The following is a 25558-nucleotide window of genomic DNA, read 5'->3' as shown; positions in this document are numbered from 1 at the left end:
TAAAATACCATGCTTCGCTCTGCTGAAAAGTCTCAGTCTGTTGTAAAATTTCCTGGAAACCTATCCAGTACAGACAGATTATGCTTGCTCTGAAAAAATTACAAGAAATACAGTAAAACTAAAGGAATCATCAGCAGTGCTTTGACAGGATGAAGCAGTTTATTTCTGGTGAAGGGGATTAAGCTGGACACTGAATAAGGATGCTTTCAGTCTTGCAGTTTGGCAAGTACAGAGGATGGTTTGCATGACAGATTAGTAGTGTGAAGGCTGTGATGTGGACCAGGAAGCTCACTGCAGCGTTGAACCCGAGGCTACCTGTAGGAGGTGGTGTTAGTTCGGTTGCCCTGGAACTGTGCTGCGATTTCTGTGAATGTGAACGCAACTCGTACTTGGGTCTGCACTTGTTCAGGAAGTAAAGTCACCTGTGCCTGTGTTTCACCCGATGATGACAAGAATAGTTTCCTTAACATAATGGCACCAAAATTTTATACTGAGTCACGTCTGTGTACATTTGTGATGACATAAGATGAGAGAAAATGCACTGCGGTTCAATGGAAATCAACTGAGTCTGACACCAGACCAATGCTGTAGGAGGTGCTGGGAACAATCACACTCAGATTCACAGCAAATGTACCCAGTGTGAAAGCCACCTTAGTGACATTCCTCTTTGGCAGGTATATAAATGCAACCTGTATAGCTTTGAGTTGTTTGAATGGACAGCTTTACATAAGAAGTTATATTTTTATCACTCAGAGAGCCAGTTAAGGCAGTGCTTTGGATGAACCAGCTTCGTAGAAATGTCTGGCATAACAGCATCAACCTGTCATGTACCTATCGATACTAAAGAACTTGTCAGCTTAGAAAGTCATTACAAATAATAAGAAAAAAAACAAAACATTATAAGATTATGGTGGTGGAGCTTTGTGTACATAGGGTGAAATGTGGGTGGGGTTTTGTGTACATAGGGTGGAAAGGTACAGGGCTTTATCCACATGGAATGGAAAGGGGTGGAACTTTGTCTACATAGGGTGGAAAGTGGAGGGGCTGTGTCTACATGAGGTGGAAAGGGGAGGAGCTTTGTCTACATTAAGTGAAAATGGGCGGAGCTTTGTCTCCATGAGACAGAAAGGTATGAAGCTTTGTCTACACATGGTGTAAAGGGGTGGAGATTGTCTACATGGGGTGGAAAGGGGTGGAGGTTGTCCTCATGGGGTGGAAAGGGGTGGAGGTTGTCCTCATGGGGTGGAAAGGGGTGGAGATTGTCTACATGGGGTGGAAAGGGGTGGAGGTTGTCCTCATGGGGTGGAAAGGGGTGGAGATTGTCCTCATTGGGTGGAAAGGGGTGGAGATTGTTTACATGGGGTGGAAGGGGGTGGAGCTTTGACTACATCCCTAATCTCATGGAATAGAGCAGGCTGAAGGAGCACAAATATCATTTCACTGAACTTTATTTTAGTCAAAATTTGAGTAATTGATTTGTGATATGAATGTAATAAATTTGTGTTTGATAAAATATATGCCGAATCAAAATGTGTGTTTTTTTGTTTTTTTCTTCTCGTTTGTATTAAAACAAAAACCAGAACTGCGTATATAGGCACTATTTATAACGGAGCACAAGCCTGTTCCATTTATAAAGTCATTAGTTCATTAGTATCACATCAATGAGTCTAACAGTGAACATAATAGCGATATGTAGGGAAGCCTGGATAATGTAGCGGGAATTATGCTCACAGTAATAAACTAATAGCTTTGGGTCACTTGGAGGCACACAGCTGTTTATAGCCAGGCTGGGAACAGCATGTAAAGATGCAGTTTTCCTCAGTAGTCTGGATAATTAACCATTTTGTTAAATAATAAACCAACAAGCTGCACAGCTGGTGTGTGCTATTTCACCAAGCATATTCAAGCTCTCGATATGTGGTTGTATAAATTATTATTAATTAGGTCATCTCCCTGTTCTGTTGATATGACAGCAGAACAGGGAGGTTACTTAATGAATTCTGATGAAACCCTCGCCTCTTTCTTAAGTTAAAGCCTGTTAGCTTGCAGCATGACGGAGCAGTTTTCCTGGAGCCTGGGTTGGCTCTTTGTTTTGGCTAAATGAATGAGCTCCTGTGCTTTCAGAATCAGATTGATCGGTTTCTTTTAATTCAGCCTTTTATATAATGCCATACCTGGTGTTTCCGATCTCGGTGCACTCTCGGTGTAATTAAACCTTTGGCACTTGCATGTTATAAATGAGATCACAAATTTTATCTTTATCCTGAATGTTAAGTCACAGGTTGGACAAATCACTAGGCCACTTGCCCCGTACAAGCAGATTACATGCCCAGGCTATTAGCCTTTTATTCATAGTTGCAGACAAGTAGGTTCAGAAGGTGGATCATATTAAAGTATGACGTATAGTGTATGAATATTGATAAGAAACCATTATTTTGTCCCATTTACATTACAATGCAATAAAATTCTTGTTTTCACATATCCCAGATTCTTATGAAGCTGGGGTCAGAAAGCAGGGTCAGACATAATACAGCATCAGCAGTGGCAGCTTGGGGGTGCTGGGGCTTGAATCCCTGACCTTCTAATTAGTAACCTAAAGCCTTAAGCCTTGAGCCCCATATACATATAAGATATACAGTGGAACCTCGGCATACGAATTTCGTTCTGGAGAAGTTCTTAAGGAGAAAAGTTGCATTGTGAAATGAATTTTCCTATAGGAGATAATGTAAACTGTATGGCTGCTTACAAATAAACTGACCCAAGCCAAGCATTCCATGTCAAGGGTCCTCACTGGAAGTCGTGCCACCAAGCTTGGGCTAAAAATAGAACAGTCCACCCATGCCATCAATCTGTCAACAAAAAAACGTGCGGAAAATCATGTTGCTTTTGAACACATGCTAAAGGCAACGTTGCAAAACAGCTTCCGCTGACCGAAAAAAACCCTCTAAAATTCGTAAACTCGCTTCGGTTGGCTTTTCTTAGCTTTCCACTGCATATATGTTTTGAACGGCTCCCAGATGTACGCATAACTTAGCTGGTGTTTGTTCGTATGATGAAAATACTTTGTCGATGCAAATTGCTTGCAATATTTCAATTTTTAAGCCGAAAATTTGTAAGGTAAGGGCATTCGTATGCTGAGGTTCCACAGCATACACAAAAACCCTGCTTTAAAGAGTTTCAAAGTTTATGGAAATCAGTGATAATTTATTCAGTTGTATAGGTGTTCCCTCCCACATTTTTCCCCCTCTTTTGGTCCCATTTTGGTTATTTCCCAAATTCCACCCACTACCTACTTTTCCCCATCACACATCTACCAGCCGGTGAGAACGAAGTCACTCTTTTCGAATGCTTCTCTCAAATCCCAGCTGAACGGACTTGCAGGAAATCGCTTTCTACCCTCTTACTCATACCTGAGCTTACAAATCCCCACAGAGTTGCTTGTGTCACTCTGACTGACAGGAGAGAATCCCTCCTGCCCAAACTGCATGGCCTATTTTGCTCTCTTAGACTTCGCTCATGGTGGAGTGTGGTATCGTCAGGATTTGGAGCTGACTGTCTCCTGACAATAGCTCGTATGTTTTTCTGGTTTGTCACCTGGGAGCTCATTGTGAGGTGTACTAGAATGGTTGGAATGTGATTTTGTAATGTAAACTGGTTCTAGCACCATAACTGTGTTCATATTTCAGATGGTTTTTATGATGTATGGTCATACTGCTGTACCGTAACACCCACAACATAATAGCCTTCTTTCATCAACGTTTACTTCAGTGTTTTCTGTAAATTTGTGTCTTATTCATGTGTCTTGTGTCTGTGCTGCTGATATTGCAGCAATATTGTTGACTGGGTTATATTTCATATCTCTCCTTCTCCCATTACAGCAGAATGCTGGGTTGCTGTAGTTTTTTCTTACTGTCTTGGGGCCAGACTGCTTCACCTGCGTCTTCCAGAGAGTCAATGAGATTAGGGATTATTCCTTCCAGGCCTTCAATTCGAGCAGTGTCAACATATCACTGACGTTTGGCTAATTTAATAGAAAATAAGTGGGCTTTCCTGCTCGGAGACCTGGGTAATTTCACACTCTCACCAATCCTGTTATTGTCGGATATTTTTAGATATATTCCTTCCTCCTGAAATGCATTTATCTAGGAGGAAAAAAATATATTAAAAACAATTTAACTGTTTTCAGTCTCTTTAGTGTAGCTTCAGTGTTTTTTCTGTCTGATATGAAGTGGCTTTATTATATTTCTAGCTGGCTGAATCCATTGACATGAATCTAGGCTCTGAACGCTCTGAGAAGGAATGAGAGTGATTTAAAGCAGATGAAACAAAGAACAAGGTACAAGGTAACGGTGTCAATAATCCAAGGCTTGTATACCATTAACATTGTCACACTGGAATGTGTTTGGTTAGATCAGCCAGGTCAGTGATGAGACATCTGGACAGATGTGGAACTGGTGTGGCTGCTGAATAACACACACACACTACATTTCCTGTGACACTTTGAGGACTCGGGCTGATCTGACCATCTGGCTGTCGGGGATCATGTTGATCAAGAGTTTTCAGACAGGTTTCTACATTTCGATGTGCAGCTGATGTTATGAATATTTAAAAGGAAAGATTTTGAAAGCTGAGTAGAATTCAGGCAGTAAACATTGGGTAGTGTGTGCGGGGCTTGACGAGTGTAACAAGCACAGCTGAGTTTCACTGCTGGGTTGATGACAGTCCATCAACCAAATATAGCGTGCCAGCAGCAGTCCTGAGGATTTTTTATTTTTATTTTGACATGTCTGAAAGAAACTACTATTAATTTAAAAAATAGTTTTTAAGAAAGATTTTAGTTCTTTGTTATAGTAAGGAAGGGGTAGAAGCCTTTATTATCGTCACGCATACATTACAGCAGAGTTCTTTAATTCATGTATCCCAGCTTAGGGGGATTGGGTCAGGGTGCAGGGGCAGCTATGATACAGCACCCCTGGAGCAGGGAGGATTAAGGGCCTTGCTCAGGGGCCCAACAGTGGAGCTTGGTGGTGCTGGGGTTCGAACCCTGATTCTCAACCCAGAGCCTTAACCACTTGAGCCACCACTGTCCTGGGAGGTTTATTTTGTTTGTGATTGTTGCATCCATGCTTGATTTGCTTTGCGTTTTTTTTTTTCTTTTTTTTTTCTTTTTTTTTCCCCCCCGAAATTTCTACTTGAATTCTAATTCAAAGCACAGGATTCTTTTTTTTTTTTTTTTTTTTTTAAGAAAGAATGACAATGACTATGGCCGCTGTATTCATGTGTAACACACGTGAATCGAAGTGGGCTTTGACTGAAATGCATGTTGTGGTGATGACACACGACGCAGCTCGGCTTAAATGTTCGTAAAATCTGCAGTAATTTAGATTAAATTTCAAGCTCCTCCAAATATTGGTGATTTTACATGATTTTTCTGTGATCCCGAATCCCAGAGGGACTTTTACAGATGAGTCATTTTTGTTTGAGTGAATATTTAAGCAATCTGAAAGAGTGTGATTATACTGAATATCAGCACAGCTGTGATTCGGCCGTTTGCACCAACCCACAGGTTAAGCGGCGTAGCTAATCACAGCCCTGCTGATATTCAGTATAACCACACAATTGCACGTGGCATATTGTTTTATACAACAGTTCACTAGCTTAGAAAATAATATAGAGTAAGCAGCAGTTTGGACTTAGTTTGGCCAAATGTTCTGTTTCGGTTTTTTTTCCTAGTGGAAAAACATCCCTATGAAGCTACACTCACTTTATAGCACATTGGCCAACTCTTGTTGATTTGTACATTCCTGTTAAAGGTGCTTTAGAGTAAACTTGTCATCCATTCTTCCTTTTCATCGTCATCTGATGAGCTTTCATGTTAAAAATCAAAAGTTTGACTTCCTGAAAAGTATCGCTTGCCATATCCGCTGATTATCTTTATTGTAGTGCGGCTTTCGACTAGGGAGTAGAGTTTAAGGTGCTGAACCCAGACGAGTGGAGTGATAGGAAATACAGGCACGCTTGGAACACCACACGCCTAATCAAATTAGTAGACTGGAACTAACTGTTCCCTAATGAATATTAGCATTTACACAGTTATTTGATTCAGAATAAGCGAAACAGTGAAGCTACATTTTATACAGCAGCTTCTGACTTCAGGTTTGCTGCCTGATGCAGTAACTTTCATTATAATATGTTTCATTGCAATGATAGTGCTATTATATTATAACAACATTGTTAGTAGTATGTTATAAACAAGTTACTTTTGCCAGACGGCTGTTTTAAGTGTGCTTCAGAAGAGAATTATTAATTGCATGATTTCCTACTGTGTTTTGAAGTAGGCTTTTTTTTTGTTTTGCAGATGGGATGCTGAAAAATGTGGAGTCTGCTAAACCCACATATGGCTGTCAGGTGACCATTCAGTCTGAGCAGGAGAGGCAGATGATGAAATTCTACCGTCGGGAGGAGAAAAGGGAGAGGAAGCGGGAGAAGCGAGGAGACGAGGGAGAACCGTCAGAAGCGTTTTTTTATTTTGACCCTAAGGAACTGAGACTGCAGAGGTAACCGTATGATCTCCTCCCTTCTGTCTCTCTTTTTCTCTGCACCCTCTGATCCTCCTCCTTTTATTATTGAAACAGACGCCTCTGTATATGTTTAATCAGTGTGTTTATTGAAGAAGAGGAAATCAGTACACATTGCCGTTTTAGCAGTATCTGTGTTTCATCTTCACTTGGGTTTACATGCTCTCACGCCGTCATTAACTCGCCACATTTCACTGTGCTATCTGAGAAGAATCACAAGTCCTTGAAGGTGTTAGGGAAAACTGAAAGGGATAGAAAAAAACCCTTTTCTTCCTGTACCAGGTCTCTTAAAGAGATTCACTTAAAACCAAAGTGGCCTTGTTAAAGTAAATCTTATAGCAGCTGCAGAGATGAGAAGTTAAACCACAGAGTTCAGAGGCTGTGCTGCACCTTAATGTTTGTGTCACTGCACAACTCTGAGGTCAGTACTATAATCCAATAGAGTGTGTGTGTGTGTCTCTGTGTGTGTTTTGTGTATGTGTGGGAGAGAGAGTGTGCTTGTGAGCCAGTGTATGGGTGTCTGTCTGTGTATGTGTATAATGTGTATATATGTGAGAGTGTGTGTGTGTGTGCATGTTTGCGTGTGTGTGTATGTGAGAGAGAGAGAGAGAGAGAGAGAGAGTGTGCTTGTGAGCTGGTGTATGGGAGAGAGTGTGTGTTTGTGAGCTGGTGTGTGGGTGTCTGTGTGTGTGTGTATGGAGGAGTCTGGGTGTTGTGTATATGTGGGAGAGAGGGTGTGTGTTTGTGAGCCAGTGTGTGTGTGGGAGAGTCTGAGAGTCTGTGTTTGTGAGCCTGTGTGTGTGTGTGTGTGTCTGAGTGTCTGTGCTGTTTGTGAGCCCATGTGTATATGCGTATGTGTATATATGTGAGAGTATGTGTATTGTGTGTATGTGGGAGAGAGTGTGTGTATGTTCCAGCTGCAGCTTTGAGGGCAGAGCAGGTTAAAGGTCTGTTAATTGAGGAAATAAAGGAGTTAACACTTCCAGCTTAGTTACTGTTGATAAGATCAAGGTTTTTTTTTAGTGGAATTGCCCAATCGATCACTGCAGTGTTAGTGCACTTAGACAGAGTGCATCCAGTGTTCGGATTTAAAAAGCTACAAATATAGTGATGCTTCTAACACACACACAGTCTGCCCTCTTCCACATTGCTGAAATCTCAGACTCTTGTGATTGGCTGCTGTCTCTGTGATTGACAGGAGGGAGATTGTATGCTATCCCGTCCACCCAAAGTACATGGCCATTAACGGATCACTGTGATATCGATGGGATTTGACCTCACGGACTCCAGACACTGCTTTTCTATTTTCTAAACGAATATATAGCTTTTTTAAGTAGCTACTTGTTCAACCAACACAAACCACTGTACCATTTCACCCGAGAGATGCAGTTGTGTAGTTTTTGCCCTCTTTCAGCAGGAGACTGAGAGTTGGAATCTGAAGCCATCTGTGCTGTCTGTGCTCTCAGGGTGGGTGGAATGGTATACTCTCTTCCCTGTCAATCACTAATCCATTGTGGGCATCTCTGTGCTCCTGTACGTGGAAGATTGTAGATGACCCATAAGGATTTTTTACATTAAACAAATTATAATAAAGTAACGGTCATCTCCATTAGCAAGAGTTTGGTATTTTTGCTTAGTGTGGAATGCGTGTAGGTGAATCCACCTCAGCTCACTCAGATACACAGGATGTGGTCCTCTAACCATGAAAATAAGACTTTTGAACATCCATGGCCATTATCACTGTTTATCAGCATGAAGGGTTTCCATGGCAACGCATTACAGACATGTTTGTTTCTACCATATGTAAACTGGAAATGAAAATACTGTCAAGCTGTAAGCAGCAGTGTAAAGTTGGGTTGTTTGTTGTGTTGATTAACCAGCTGGTTAAAATACAAAGGTGATCAGGAGTGATTAGCATCAATGGTCGTGTACAGTGGAACCTCAGTGGAATACGAATTTAATTTGTTCTGAAAAGGAGTTCCTAAGGTGAAATTTTGTACTGTGAAATGAATTTTTCCATAGGAAATAATGTAAATGGAGATATGTTCCAGCCACTGAAAAATATTACTAATACGAAGCGTATGTAAACTGTATGACTGCTTACAAAGAACTGACCCAAGCTAAGCATTCCATGTTAAGGCTACTAACAGGAAGTCATGCGACCAAGCTTGGGCAATCTGTTAATAAAAAAATGTGCAAAAAATAGCTTTTTAATGCATGCCGAAGGCAACGTTGGTATCGTGGGTTGACTTCGAAACAGCTTTTGCTTACTCGAAAAAAATAATAAAATTCGTAAACTCGCTTCGGTTGGCTTTCCACTGACGCAAACGAGTTTTGAGCGGCAACTTAGTGCAACTTAGTTGCCGTTCGGTTTGGTTCATTCGTATTCTGAAAATATTTCATATGCCATTGCAAATTTCTTGCAAAATTTCAATTCTTAAGCCGAAAATTCGCAAGGGAGTTCATTCGTGTGCCAAGGTTCCACTGTATTATCAACATGAATATCTGTTTTTTTTTTTTTTTTTTTTGCTTATATTATAAAACAGCAAGTGAATATAGCAGCAAATGTCGAAACAGCTGATTTATTTCAGGTTAAGGAAATGTGATATGACACATATTCATTACTATTATTAGTGGAAAGCTAAATCTCTTTATTTTGTGCAGAATTTAGCTGCATAGTAAAATGAAAATTTCAGTGCAGCTTTTCTTCATTTTTACTACAAGATATTTCTTTGTAGATTTGCTTCTGCTTTTACGTAGTTGCATGTAGTATAGCTACCTACTTATAGAAATGTTAGCCTCGTCCCAAATGAAGTACTACACACTATGCACTTAGACTATGCGCTCTATAATTGTAGAAGGATAGTATCATCTCTAACAGGTTTTTACTAACTGGAAGCTGCTTCCTAGTCCATGCAAAATAATGTGAAACACATGTAATATGGTGAATTTTTCATAACGTGGGCTAATAATGTGCCATGCACCAGGCTCAGCTAAGCTGCAAATATTAAGTACATGAAGTATCCAGCATCCCACACTTTTTTTTGGTTGAATAAGTGCATCATCCAGATACCTGAAGTGCACTTCTTACTCCTGCACTATTACTTCTGGTTGGAGTCTCGTCGCTTGGCTCCCTGCGGACAGCCTGGAGACCCATGGGACTACAGTTGATAGAACCACTTGGAGACAATGGTGCCTGCTTTGAACTGCTGTTCCTTTTGTGCTCAGATCTCCATTGTAGAACATTTGGGTCTCTCGTAATCTGAGTTGCCTAAAAGCACCTGGTTACACAACCCCACTTGACTATATACAGTTTTAAAAATTACAATATTTATAATCACATTCTTCATCAGGGAGCTTTTTCTTCAGGCTTGTTAAATAGGGATAAATATAGTTTTGATCTAAACGTTGTCATGTCTATTCTATATGTTTATATTTCTGTAAAGCTGCTTTGAGAACATGTCCATTGTTAAAAAGCTCTATACAAATATAACTTCTTCATCTTGTTGGAATTTTCAGTGTGCACACTATTAATGCTGCAGAAGAAGCAGAAGTATGTGATAGTTATAGGTAGCTTAGCTCTTTTAAGCCATGAGAGCTTGTTGCTTGACAGGTCACAGTGTATCAAGAATGACATTATCATTATCAGTTTAAACTCTTTTTGGAGAGAATGAATTCTGTAGTTTTTAACCAGGAGCTATCAGTTAATTGTAATGTCAGCTCTGTGACAGTCACATCCATTTCATTATAATATCTTTTCCCTTCACTCTGCACCAGGTTTGGCCCCTTGATGATGACTGTGTGTGTGTGTGTGTTTCTCTCTCCAGAGAGCAGGCCTTGCTGACCGCGCGCCGTTCCCCCGTGCTAGGACGTCAGAGAGAATACGAGCGCATTCACTACCCTCATGTCTACGATGCGTATGCTGAAGCCATCAAGACCTCTGCCTTCATCGGAGGCTCTAAGGTAATCTGCAGCTCTAATTGTGTAAGAGGCTGTGAGAATTGAAACTTTAAATCCTCTATAAAGCTCTTGAATCTTCCCTGAGTAGATTATCCAGCACCTGGTTTTATTAGTCTGTGTCATGATATCTTTATTTTAATTCTTAAATGGTTTGCTTAAACACTATTTGGGACAGCATGTGGTATATAGAGCAAACGGCACTGAGGATATAGGTGTATGTGTGCTTGTTTGTTTTAAAATCTCTTTCCACAGCGTCCATCAGGCTTATTTGCAGTGGAAAGCTAGAGGAATTGTTTCAGCCAGTCTGACACATGCAGCTGCAGTGTGTTTGGAGGTTTAGAGGCTGATGCCTGGCCTTGGCTGCAGTTAGGAGTGTTTGAGTTTGTCAGGGTTGTGGGGAGCTAATGGATGCTAATGGTTCTGTCTCTTTGCCCGGTGCTAAATTGCAACTGGTTTTGGCTAATGCAGCCTGCTGTTGTACTTGTTTGTTGATTTTTGTTTTTTGCTGCAGATGCTGCTGCCTGAGAACATCCGGAGAGAGAATAATAAGATGTTCGAACAGGTTGAGATCCCACCCAATGAGCCCATGCCTATCGGCTTCCAGGAAAAACCTGTCTACATCGCTGAGCTAGATGAGGTCTGTGTGTTTTTTTTTTTGTGTGTGTGTGTTTGTTTTTACACCCTTCATCTCCCTTTACACCTGTTCATCTCTTTACTTCTCTCAGATTTTTAAGATTTCATATATAAAAAAACATTTGGATAGCAGATTCCAGGTGAAATAATATGCACCTGAAAAGTGGCACTCTCTTGACATGAAAGTTACAACGAAACAGAAATTTCAACAGTCATGACTGTGTTAGTTTAGGAAGTTTTCAGACGCTGTTAGGGACAAATAAAATAATGTCTGTTTAAATAAAACCCAATGCAGCTATCGGAAATAACAACAGGGTGTGTCCCATAAATATTAACAAAGCCTCTTAATTAATCACTGGTATGAGGGTCAAATTTTATTTCATTTTCATTTTGCAACTACAGGTGCATCCCAGATTATATACATATGCACTAATCCATGCCATTTTGTAGCATAAATAGTGTGAGAGGTTTGTTCACACTGAAAATTCCAACAAGAAGAAGTGCACAAGTCCCTAGATGAAGCAATTTTTAGTGTGGAATGTTGGATCAGTGTGGAATGTTGGATTAATTATATTAAATTAAATGAAAATAAATGAACAAATTAGATAAATTTATAAAAATTCACCATATTCTGCTAAAGCTAGCGGTGTCGCATTATATGCATTTTACATCATTTGCCGTTGACTGGGAAATGGCTTATACTTCCAGAAAAAACCCCATTAGTGTTCCATATGAGACGATGCTGTCCTTCTAAGATTCATACACTACACACTAGAGTGCATATTGTAAGTGTGTAGTTCATAGTACATCATTTAGGATGCACAAAAAGTGTTAAATGTTTCTACATAATCTCCATTTTGTTAACATACCCCATCTGGCATAAGTAAACATCTGGATTTCCTAAAAAAAAATAATAAATTTGATTCAGTTCTAACGTATGTCACACTTTTCAGCTTTTCGGTTGTCTCATCTTCTGTGTAAGATATATCTTTTGTTAAATAATAACACATTTTTTGTAATCTGTGGAGCTTCCACTGTACATGTCTCTGTGATTGAGCTGTTATTACAGGAACAACAACCTGTTAGAACAAGCGCATTTATGGGCTGAGACACTGGCACTACTTTCCGAGCCTTGCTGTTAAAGAAAATTAGTCCCTGCATTCTGACCAATCAGATTAGAGAATTAACAGCACAGTGGTGTGAATTGTCTTTATAAAACAGACTTTTTATATTTGCCCAACATTCTGGTACAGAAAATGTACACCCTTCCATCCATTAAAGCTGATGTACTGCTTTTATTATAAACCTTAATATGTATGGCCGAGGAATAAATGCATAAGAAATATATGCTAATTTATATATGCTAATCTTTATTTATTTATTTATTTTTCTTGTAAAATCAGGGAACTATCCAATAGTTTCCGAATCTGAGTCTGATTATTCCCAGGATTCCCAGCAGCATTGGTCTGGTTTCAGACTCGACTTGATTCTGTCGAAGGTGCATTTGCGTTCATCTTACATCATTACAAACACATGAAGAACACAACGTGACTCATTATATTTTTCTTTCTTTATTTTTTTATTATTATGTCTTGCAGATTGTCTGTGTTTGTTGTGTGGCATAATTCATCAAATGTCCAGGACAATGTGACTTTGTGCTACTTTTGAATGGTGTTTCATGGTACGTGTGTGGAAACTAAGTCCGAGATCCGAGTACGAGTTGCGTTCACATTCACAGGAATCGAAGCACAGTTCCAGGGCAAATGAACTAACACCACTTCCTATAGGCAGCCTGGGGTTCTGTGCTGCAGTGAGCTTCCTGGTCCATATCACAGCCTTCACATTACTGATCTTTCATGCAAACCATCCTTAGTGTGAAAGCATCCCTAGACAACTTTAACATGTCTTGTTATTTTTAAATGATGTGTAACATGGACTTTTTGCTGTGTTGGTCAGCACATGACTGGGATTTGAATGTCTGTTATTCTTCTGTTGAATGGAGTTGAATGACCTTAAATGATATATTCTCTTTGTACATACATATGTGGTTGTTTTTATTATTATTATTCAGATTCATCCATTACATTATTGGTGGGGATGTGGCAGCTTAGTGGTTAAGGTGTTGGATGACTGATCGGAAGGTTATGAGTTCGAATCCCAGGTCCATCAAGCTGCCACTGGTAGGCCCTTAGTGCTCAATTGTATAAAATGAGATAAAAATGTAAGTTGCTCTGGATAAGGGCAACTGCTAAATGACAGAAATATAAATATACATTCGAAAGCTGCATTGAAATGTAGCTTTTCAGATTTAGTCTTCTACATATTAGTATCTTACTCTTTTTCCTGTTGCCTAATGCTGTGTGTAGTGGTATAACACAATGCTGCTCTCAGTATTTGTTTAGTGTGCCACATCCATATCTCTATTTGAATTCGAACCAGAAATGGAAGTGGGCTAGAAGGCTATTACGGTGTCCCTGGAAATACTTGATGAAAATAAAAAACAGGGCTGCAGGGAAGTCCCACATTTATACAAGTTTCCCACAGTGCAAAAATGATGTATATGCAACCCTAATGTGACATAGTGAGGACATTCAATACTCAAAATTATTAACATAATGATATACGTAAGCAGTGTAAACATTGTATTCAGTCCAAACTGTCATAGTGTGGTGTATTGCACATACAGTACAAGTACAGTGTGATATTAGTGCTATCCATCAGTCAGACTCCAGTGTACATGTTTGTGATGGATGATGAAGTGCAGTGCATGGAAGATGGAGTGGTTTGTGCTAGTGGTGCTCGACTACTTCATTCTGGTGGCCTGCAAAAAGAAGCTGTCTGAAGATAAGTCTATTTAGAGAATAATAATCATTTTCATTTGCAGAACATAAGTTTATTTGTCTCCAGCTACAACATTCAACTTTATAATTGGGCTCAACCAGGCACCCTGTGGAGCTTTCTGGCAAGTTTTCTATCTACTGTGCCTGAGTAAGCTAGGGAAATGTCTTTCAAATCAGTGATGTCTTTCCAAAATCAGGGAAATGACAGCGATAACTGCCTAATAATAACAGAACTGCTGTGTTTTTTTTTTTGTTTTTTTTTTTGGGGGGGGGGGGGGTTGCTATATACACCATATACTACTGATTGGAAGGTTGTGAGTTTGAATCCCAGGTCCACCAAGCTGCCACCACCAGACCCTTGTGCAAGGCCCTTAACCCTAAACTGCTCAGTTGTATAAAATGAGATAAAATGTAAGTCGCTCTGGATAAGGGCATCTGCCAAATGCCAGAAATGTAAATGTAAAAAGTCACTCCATGGTCCTGGGCAGCCAAGGCTCATTGATGCACGTGGGAAGTGAAGGCTGGCCCGTGTGATTCGATCCAACAGATGAGCTACTGTTGCTTAAATTGCTGAATAAGTTAATGCTGGTTCTGATAGAAAGTTGTCAGAATACACAGAGCATCACAGTTTGTTGCGTATGGGGCTGCGTAGCCACAGACCAGTCAGGGTGCCCATGCTGACCCCTGTGCACCACTGAAAGTGCCAACAATGGGCACATGAGCATCAGAACTGGACCACGGAGCAATGGAAGAAGGTGGCCTGGTCTGATGAATCACGTTTTCTTATCATTAATTAATTGATTAATATTGGAATCTCATCAGAGAGACACTGTCTTGTGTAAAGTAAATGAACTGCATGCATCTATATGGAGCAGCAGCTCTATGACAAAAAGCAGATTTTAGTTTGTATAGAAATAGGGGTTTATTTTGGTGCTCAGTGAGGCAGTGGTTAGATCAGGCTACTAAAGCAAGCAAACAAAAAAATAAGCATCTCCTGTTTGTATCTGTTTATTCAGAATAATGTATTTTTATTCAGCTACATCCCTAAACAGTGGGTGAATGAACGCTATGAATGTATCGTGTTTGGATTAATCAATGTGGTCATTATTTATCCTGCAATCTTTATATCTTCTTGAAAGTTAAAAATCTCCAGGCTATTTTTGTTGTTGTTGTTGTTTTTGTTGTTGTTGTTGTTGCTGCATCCTGCAGGATCTCTACTCATAAACAGATGCTATGTGAACCTTTCTGTTGAGCATCCTTAGAGGCAAAAAAAAAGAAAAGAGTGCATTTCTTTTTCATATCTGTATTTATCAGTTTAGGACACATTATCTGTTTAATCTGAATAATGTCTTTGCGTTTGGTTACGTCCCTGTTCTGCAGTCCTGTTTACTCTTTTGCAATGGCATAGTAAATGAGTCTTTAATCACTGGAAAATTTTGTGAAAATAAGATATCTAAGGCTAAGTGATATGGTTCCTGCACACCATAGAGTTTAGAGATAATGCTGGAGTGGGAGGCTGAGAGCAGAATGTGTAATTGAAGTGGTGCTAGTGAAAAATCTTTGCTCTAAATGGAACATTTCTTGCACTATATTTGGTCATCCTAAGCTTTACATCCATCATCAGGTTGTTTAAAACAGCCTTAAGAATCCTTAGTCTATAGGAAGCCACTGATTACAGGTGTACACCAAATCACATACTTGTGCAGTATCCTGTGCATAAGTATCTAAGTAACTGTTTATTCATTTAGTTGGATAAATAGTGTGAGGAGCTGAAAAATTCCAGATGTGCACTTCAAGTACAAGGATGTTGCACTTATTCAACCAAAAAAACCTAAGCACTCAACAAATAGAGTGACGGGAATACCAGGCATAGACGCCGGACGAAAAAATATCAAGGTGGCAGACAACATTTCAGTGGACGAGACATCTTAGATGTCTTTTAAATTAGCCCATGTTGTGTGGTTTAAAAAATTCATCATGTTCTGCTAAAGTTAGAGGTGACATTGTTTGTCTTTGACGTCATTTACCATTAGTAAACACCCATTTGAGATGATACTTTCCTTTTAAAATTCATACAATAGGCTGTAGAGCACATAGTGTGTAGAATGTCATTTCGGACACAGCTAGAGTCTCAGCCTTCTTCGTGTCTGAGTGGGTGATGACCGCATGGATCCTTTTCCTCCTCTGCTCTCTGCTGCCCTTTTTTTTTCTAATCCTAATGACAGGCTTTTGTCTGTGGGTTTGTTTCAGGGTCCAGTTCTCAGTATCACAGTGTGTGACGCAGCGATCTGTGAATTTTAGGCTTTGAGTGGACTAATTAGTCATGCCTTTTCCATGCTTGTTGTATCTGTGCTGTTTGTTGGTCGAGGCTCAGGTGCATATGTTTATGTGAGCGGGAGGAAAGACACAGGTCACCACACAGGCTGTCACATGCAATCTGCATTCAAAACATTGCCTCAGCCATGAAATCCAGCAATTCCCTGTGTGAGCATTAGACGCTCACCTGTATGGGCAGACAAAAGCTTCTAGCAGTGGCATTATGGAGGCGGGGGGTGGGGGAAATGGGAGACTCCTCAAAACTGCACTTTTCTGCTTTTTCAGCTAAAGCAGCAGTCAGACCTAACATGAATACCATTCTTACAGAAAAACAACAACACACTAAAAGGAAAAGGATGCAGTGGAGGAAAAAAGGCACATTTGTTTTCAGTAAATGTTACTTTTACTTTGTACTGACTTCTGTATGCCATCAGTCCATCTGTGAGTCCGTGCTTCTAGCCTAGATTTTCATTACTGTGATATCACAAGAGGGAGTGGGTGAATAATTGCAGGATGTGTGTGGAGTCATTACTGTAAGCAGCATATGACCTGATTAGATTTTGGATCCAAACAACAGAGTCAAGGTTACATCAAGGTGAAACGTTTGAATTTGTTTTACTTCAGTAGCTTCCTTCATTTTTGGTGTGTGTGTGTCTTGTAATATATAATTGTGCCATATAATTACAGTAGTTACAAGAAAGATTACACTTGTTGACAGTGGATGCAGCCCCCAGGTAATGTTGTTGGTCTTGATTTTGTATTATTATTATTTTTTTTTATTAATTTAAGTATTTATTGTGGGTTTTTTTTTCTGTCATATATCTGGGTGGTGAGTATTTTGTTTTCTGTTTATGAAGGCGATTTGTTTAATTTGTTTGAAACGTTCTTCAGAAATGTTTCTTCTGTACTGATGCTCAGGTCTATGAAAAAGTTGAACAGGTAATAGCTGTGTTTGCCTAAAGCTGAGTGAGATCGTGTGCAGTATAACCACCATCATGTCATACGCCCCTTAACTCTTACTGACTGATTGCTAATAGTATAGATTTGTAAAGGTGTAAGCTTCAACCAGCATGTGTGAGCAGCAGTGATGCTGATTCAGGGGAAAAAAGAAGAGTGGTGGTGGCCAGATGTACAAAATGTGTGTCATGTACATGTTATCTCATTACAGCTAGAAGCTGGTTACCAGTTGGCTGTAGAAGCAAGTTGCTTGCATCAGTATTTAGTTAGGGTTTAATTATCTTTTAAAAGATCAGTAATGCTTGCAAAACTGCAGCACTAAATAATATGAATAAACCTAGTCACAATATTCAGTAACTGATATAAACTGTGTATGCACATGTTCTGTATTGAACAGCAGCAGAGACACTTATTGTATTCTTGTATAGCCTTGATAAACATTTTCTTAATTGAAGCCCCATTATTTTGCAAGTGAAGTCATCTCATATGAAGGCTAGCTCTATTTGTTTGGCAGCATGGACAAGGGTAGCTCAGCTACTTCAGAGTAAGATGTTTTGTTGCTTTGCTCCAGCAGGCTATTACGGTTCGTATAGGAAAAGAAAAAGAACTGCGTATTAGAGGATACTACACAATTTTTTTTCAGTCTTAAAGCTGCAGGCAGCACATATTCCTAATTGATATTTAAATTGTCTGAACTCAACGGATGGAATCTGTCGGCGACTCACAAACCTCTTGTCTCAAGCATAACATGGATGTGAACTGGACTGTAAAGCTTTTATTAATTAATTATAAATTGATTATATGGATAGATCAGTTATAATAACTAATTGATTTTGGTAATTGTTTGCATTAGTATTAAATATTCCTTATTGATTATAATAATTAATTAATTGTATTAGTTAATGGTACATAGCAAAACAAGCTGCTGTTTATTCATCACTCCAAACATTTCAGCAGATTGCAGTTAAGGATCAGTTTAACAGCTACATGTTTTATCATTCATGCTTCTTTTTTTTAGCGCAGAGCCATCAGCTCCACTAACATATGCTAGGGTTTTTGTGGTTAGATGCTGGGTATTCTCTCTGCTTGCTAGGTTTTTCCTCTTGTCCTGTCTCTCCAATATTGCTTGTCAAATTTCTGCCCATTCTTCTTGACATTTGTTATAAACGATATCATACATCGCCTTGTACAAATCCCACCTGGAGACCAAGACGAATGCTTTTTTTTCCCCCCTTTGGGCTCCTTTAATGTTGTTTGTTTATTTATTTATTTATTTATTGCTAATCTTGCTGTATGTTCTGAATTGATGTTTTGTTTCAAGATACAATTTGTTTTTCAAGAAATTTGATGCAAGCCATATTGGACTGTCTGTCAATGAAGAAGCAGACACTGCTGATAAAGCACTCAAATTGACGCTTATATTTAGTCAAATCCCACCATTAGATCTCAGACCAATAGTAAACTCCTACATCTCGAAAAAGTGGCAAACAGAACAGTGCGTTCATAACAAACTACACGGAATCAACCTTGTTCTAAACACAAGACCTTCATTTCTCCTTCAAACGCAGACACGATCCGACCGTATATACACAAGATGCCGTATTCAGCACTCGACACTTACACATGCATTCAGAACGGTAAAGAACCTCCATCATGGGACTCCAGTAAAACAAGAATAACTGTGCAGCTAATACACTAATGCACCATCCTGCTCTTAACAATTCTAGACAGAGCTTCAGCACAGAAAGTACATATTTAGTTGTCTTCCAAAATGCCTTACCCGGAAAAATCCTAGAATTCTTATTAAATATCACATTGAAGGACTTTATATAGCTGTTGATGACACTGGAAAAGTGGTACGATTTTCTTGCTGTAATACTGTAAGAATCCACAGAACATCCTGGTGTAGCTGCCTTGATCTCACCACAAAAATAACCAAGTGATGCTGACATGGCATTCAGAGAACAATAACAGCAACACAGCTTTACTACTCTTAAGTTTACTCTTCTCTCAGAAAGAAGGATAGATGGAGTGTGAGCCAACATGAATATTCAGCTTTTCTGAGCACATTGAGGATGTTCTGTTCCGCTACAGCGCAGGCTAAAACACGCCTTCAGCCCTGAACTTGGTGATACGGAAGTCATTTCCAGCAGAGTGGCAAAAAGACAAATCACGCCTGAAACTAGATTCTTGCTTAGGTTTCAGCACTATATACTTATGCTTTTGAGAAGCTTTATCTTAGTGCTGATGTATTCGCCTGCAGCTTAAGCAGATTTGCTCCCCTCTTTGGGCCTGATGAAGATTGATATGGAGGCCCTTAAGCTGAGTTCTGCAAATTAACAGAAGAGGAGCAGCAGCTCCGTTCATTTAGTAAAGCTCCTGCAACTCTGAAACAAAGTGCCTTGTTCTTCTAAAGTGTCACTGCGGAGCAACTAATAAGTCTTTACATGCTATTAGAGGCTTTTCGAAAGACAGACCAGAGAAGCCTCTCTGTTGTTCTTTTTAAGCGCAGCGTGATTGTCATTTATTGAAAGCTGTAATGGGCAACAGGGACATGGTGGCTAGGCGTGCCTTTAATAGCTCTGTGGAACATTAAAAGTGGAGAATTTATTAGAGATCCTTTTTAACTAATGAATCACATGGACTACCATCCCCTCATCACACCACTAAAAGCCTTCTTAATTTTTGTGAATAAATATGTGGAAGAGCTCCTTTAGGGCCTGATGGAGAATTCTACATCCTTTTTCTTTTTCTTTTTCTTTTCCTTTCCTTTTTTTCTTTTCTTTTCTTTTTTTTTTTAATAAATACAGATTCTCATGCATGCATATAGGGAAAAGATATCAATTTGGTTCATTTGGTGATAGCTTTATTTATTTATTTATTTTTTTCAGTCTGCTAATTTGTAAAAAGTAAATATTTATAATTTCCTAACCTGGAAATAGACAACAGAACGTGGAATAACACTGTCTCGCTATGCTCATTTTACATAGCTGTCTGGATATGAATACATGTAACACCATATGTGACATTTGTGGGATATAAATGATGATTTCTTTCAGCGGCTTGGACAGCGGCAGTCTGCTCCGCTCCGGGCTGCACGGCCTCTGCCTGCCCTAATGAAGTTTAATGACCTTAATGCATTTCCAGAAGCGCATATAAATGTTGTAAACGAGTGGATGTTATTTAAAACCTTGTGCATCAGGAGTGTTCACTGCCTCTCCTTTGTATCAGTAACAAGAGTCATTAACTCAAACTATGTGCTCATTTTACTGTAAAAGCCGCAGGCAAAGAGCTCGAAGAGAGTCCACTCGAACACGGCGAGAACCCGCAAAAAATATGTACCTGCTTTAAGAGGTTTGTAGTCCTCTGAGGATTCTGAAACAGTCACAGAAGTTAGAATGACCTTTACATGACCAAGGGACAACACACTACCTACGTACTTCTACTAGTGTGTAGTGTGTGTAGGCTGCTGTTGGCACGATGCACCGAAGCAAAAACACATCTATAATTAATCTTGCATGATTGCCTTTTCTAATCCTTTTTTTTTAATTTACCTCCTGTGTATATATATGTGTGTGTGTGTGTGTGTGTTTGTTATTTATTCAGATATGCAAGCCAGGTGCATGTTAATCTGGTACAGAAAAACAGCACAAACACTCCTTGTATATATAAATATAATAGTGAATGTAGTGCTTTTTTACACCTTTCAGTTTTCTGTCTTTGAGAAGTTAAACACACTTAAAAGGAAACTCTGAATAAAAAACAAAAAAAACATTTGTACATCTGTTAAAAATTTGTATGCTTCGTTCACACAGACAGCGACTCGCAGCAACAAAGCGACCAGAGATCATTCATTTCCTGCGACACAACAAAGTTGAGGAAAGTTTAACTTTATGCAAATATGTAGCGACTTGGTGCAGCGACTGTGGAATGGGAATGAATACAGTAGAGCGTAAGTGATCCGCAGCCAAGAGCACACGCTGCTTCCCCTTCATCTTGCATGATGATGCATGTATACACTGCTGAATTTTATATACAAACACCAAATCTCCCTCCAGCATATTTTATTTTAACAGCAAGAACAATGATTTGTTGACAAGTGGAACAGCACAACCCATTGATAAACAATGTTACTATGGCGACCGGTAGTAGGAATGACTACTGGCGACTTCATATAGCAACCGGCGATTTGCAGTGATAAAATCCTGTATGTGTGAACCCAGCTTTACAGTGATGATCTCTATAGTTATATTTTCTACTTTAAATACTGGGAAATCTTCACCCTGATGATCCTGATGACTTGAATATAAAGTTGAAAAAGACTTTTTTTGAGGTTGAGGCTTTTTAAAAATAGAGTAATACTGATTTATTTAACAGAGACCTGCAACAATATTGAACCCACGAGTGCCTGATACTTATATATATATATTTTTTTAATATTAAAGTTTAAAATGAAATCTTTCTCACTATAGCAGTTCACCTAAGTTAGCTATTTAAAATGACTGAAAAACTCCAGCTGCTTAAACACTCATTGACTCCACAGGAAATACATAACCATCAACCTGACATGCACAAAAATAACAAACATCACAGTGCAAATTGGAGTGAAATTTCTGTCATATTAAAAGAATTAGCTACTACAGGACTCCAGACACTTTTCCAGTACTACAGTTTAAGTTCTTGTACTACACCATCAGCTGTCACTTCTAACACAGTCAGTTGACTAGACTATACATTGTAGTCATATAATTTAAAGCATTACAAAAATGAATTCAGAGGGCCTCCTTCTGGTCCAGCGACAGGATCCTGCACTCTCATTGCCATGGCCCAGGTTCGATTCCCTCGGCAGGAAGCTAACCCAGCTACTTAAGAGTTAACTCTCAGTGCCAGTTCCAAGCCGGGATAAAATGGAAGGGTTGTGTTAGGATGGGTATCTGGCATAAAACCTGTGCCAAATTGAAACATGCAGACCAAATGATCCGCTGTGGTGACCCCGAACAGGAAGCAGCTGAAAGAAGAACAACAGCAATGGATTCAGAAAGTATTTAGGCCCTTTACATTTTTTGAACATTGTACTGTGTAGAAGCAGATTTGGCTTTGTCTTTTTGGGTACATCTCTACAATCTTTTCACGTCTGGAATTGGACACTTTCTCTCTAACAGATCCTCTCAGACTTGATCAGATTAAATGTCTATGAACTGTCCTCTTTAGATCTCACTATAGATCTTGCCACCATTTCTGTGCAGTCTTTGGGCTTTGGCTTGGCCAGTCATGGACATACAGAGATTTGTCCCCAAGTCACACCAGTATTGCCCCAGTCTGGGGTTGTGTGCACTCTGGAACAGGTTTTCTTGAAGAACCTCTGTATAACCTCTTCCCTCATTACTAGCCAGACACCCAGGCCTTCCCACTGAGAAGCACAGCTACAACATGATGTTGTCACCACCCTGCTTCACCATAGGGATGGTATTAGTCAGTAAATGAGCAGTACCTGGATTTGCCAGATGTAGCACTTGGAGTTCTGCCCAAAGAGGTAATTTTTTGTCTCGTCAGACCTGAGAATCCATTTCCTCATGCTACTAGAGTCCTTTAAGTGTATGACATATGACTTTTTGCTCAGGAGTGGCTTCCATCTAGCCACTTTATCATAAAGGGCTGATTGATGGAGTATTTCTGAAATGAATATCCCTCTGGCAGGTTCTCCCATTTCTGCACAGGACTTCTGAAGCTCCATTAGAGTGGTCATTGGGTTCTTGTATAACTTCCTGACCAAGGCCCTTTTAACCTGGTGACTGAGTTTGATCAGACGGCCTGCCTTAGGAGAAGCTCTGGTGGTTCCAAACTTCCCTTTCACAATGATGGAGACTTATGGAACCATTCACAAATACTTTTATACCCTTGCCTAGATCTGTAGCTCAACACAATTTGATCACAGAGGTTGAGGGTGAGTTCATGGCCTGGTACATACAAACAGGTGTGTGACTTTCTAAATCATGTCTAATCAGTTGAATTTGCCTCAGCTGGACTCCGGGCCAAATCTAGAGCCATCTCAGGATAATCACAGCAAACAGAAGGCACCTGTGCTCAATTTGGAGTGCCTTAGCCAAGAGTCTGAATACTTATTTAAATGAGAATTAGCCAAAAAACAAAAAACAAACAGATTGATTGTTTTTGCTTATCATTATGCATTATTGTGTGTAGAGTAAAAGCAAAAAAAAAGAGTCTATTTAATTCATTTTTTATATGGACTCTATAAGAGTGCATAAGCTGAAGGGCTCTGAATACTCTCCAGACTCACTGTATGTGCCATGTAATGTACAATATGTTACTTTTCTCACACTGCTCTGACATAATCACAGAGCTTGTTCTTCTCAAGCTCTTGTGGCTGCTCTATAGAAATGTATGTTGCTAATATGGATCTTTCTATAGATAACACACCAGTATTAAGGCATTAGTGGCATCATGCCATCCTGATGTGTATTGTTTCCGTCTATTCCAGAGTGAAATCACTTCTATTTTCCACATCTTTCAGCATGCACATTGTGGGAAACATGACTAAACCGTTGTGTTTTTATAGCTATTATATGGTATCTTGAATACTCCAACATGAGCAAAGTAGCCAGCTATTTTCTCTCCACTTAGAGCTCACTGTTACTGCTGTGTAATAGGTGCATAGTGACATTTTACACGTGGTAGTCTAACCATGTGTTTTTTTTCTTTTTTAATTATATTCCCCATTTTCTCTTCTCAGTTTGCTCACCAATTACAGCCTTCATACAACAGCTACCGTGGAGGGTGAAAGTGAACACGTGCTTTCTTCAAGACACGTGACACCTTTTCGAACTGCCACATCACAGTATCGTGTAACACACCTCTAGAAAACCTGCATGCATGAGTTCACAGCTGTATACGTTTCCCAGTGTCGCTGTGATTGACAGGGAGGAGAGCTTGAGTCACGTTGAGTAACGTTATTTACCTTATATATTTCCCAGAGATTAAGTGTCATTGTCCTGAAAGCATTCCAAAATGGGTTTGACATCCTCCCTTCCACTATTTTTATCTTCCCCAGGACGCCATTAGTCTGAAGCCTTGGCTGCTATTTCCCTCTGATTCACTTTGCGATGCTTTATGTTGCATTGCGCTACAAGCAATTTGTGATATTTCAGGTAGATTTGTTTCAGAATGAAAGTAGATTTGGTCTTTTTTTTCCCCCCTCATATCCCATCCACCATTTTCTGCTGATATGTGCCTGATACCATTACTGGATATCAGACTGGTGTCATCTCTAACGGTTTGATTTTTTTTTTTTTCCCTTCTCTGACTCACTAGCTAATGCAGAAGCAAGCCAGAGATTAATGGTACAGAAAGCTACAGCTAGTAAGCTGCATATCTGCAAAATTGACCGGCTCAGCATTACAGTTGGGAGAATGAATTACTCCAGGAACAGAAATAACTTGTCAGATGTGAGGTATTTTGATTTACTGTTGCTCAGCGGTATCCAGCTGTGCATTGTTTGACTGAGAGTACACTGTAGAAGAGCTACAGCATAGAGAAGTGCTTAAACTCAGATCTCATTAGACTTCAAAAGTAGCAGGAAGCCACTTAATAATAAGCAGCTCTTCCCAGATTATTCAAGATGAGTAACAGCTTGTTTGTTACCGGATACTTTTACGATGCTTTAGCAGAAGTTAGTCTGTTCCAATCAAAACCTGTGTTGTTTATATACTTGCACGAAACCTGTACATGAAATTAAATCGGACGTTTTATTAATTCATATACTTGCAAAGAAAAAAAAAGTTTTATATTGCTTACAATTCATCAGGCATTTGGAAGGCGCAGATTTGAGTATCATAAGACCTACATGCATGAAAACATGACAGGAGTTATTTGAGTTAGTTAGTTAGTTAGCTACCTAGTTAGTTGGATAATCAGTCAGTTAGTAACCAGGATGAAAATAAATTGAATTAACCAGGCCATGAAGGCAGAAGACATAAAATTAACATATTATAAAAAGAAACAAAAACAAAGAAAACAACAAACAGTTAAACAATAAAATATCTTCCAACATGACTCTAGACAAAATGATATACAAGTGCCATAAATTCAACTAGCAAAGTTGAGCTTTAAGTTTAAGCTTTAGGTGTTCCTGTAAGTTGTTCCATGTCTGTAGTCTGCATGTAACGTGTCAGATAACAGAAAACAAGTGATCATAATGCTAGCAGGTTGGTATGAATGATGAGAACACTAGCTGTCTTAGTACAGTTCTAAAAACAC

The 25558-nt window shown here is 39.4% G+C and overlaps 1 protein-coding gene across 2 annotated transcripts in view; it reads left to right on the top strand.

The window, feature by feature from the left end:
- ascc3 (activating signal cointegrator 1 complex subunit 3) overlaps nt 1-25558 on the top strand; it is a 153874-nt gene that overhangs the window by 21127 nt on the left and 107189 nt on the right. For both annotated transcript variants that reach the window (XM_058393115.1, XM_058393122.1), the window contains exons 6-8: nt 6359-6557; nt 10406-10541; nt 11050-11175. In XM_058393115.1, the coding sequence (XP_058249098.1) occupies nt 6359-6557; nt 10406-10541; nt 11050-11175 (461 nt within the window). The remainder of the gene's footprint in view (nt 1-6358; nt 6558-10405; nt 10542-11049; nt 11176-25558) is intronic.

The sequence above is a fragment of the Hemibagrus wyckioides genome, linkage group LG01 (genome assembly GCF_019097595.1).
Source record: "Hemibagrus wyckioides isolate EC202008001 linkage group LG01, SWU_Hwy_1.0, whole genome shotgun sequence".
Taxonomy (NCBI): domain Eukaryota; kingdom Metazoa; phylum Chordata; class Actinopteri; order Siluriformes; family Bagridae; genus Hemibagrus; species Hemibagrus wyckioides.
Note: the sequence above shows the minus strand (reverse complement) of the source record. Positions and strands in the feature narration are given on the sequence as shown.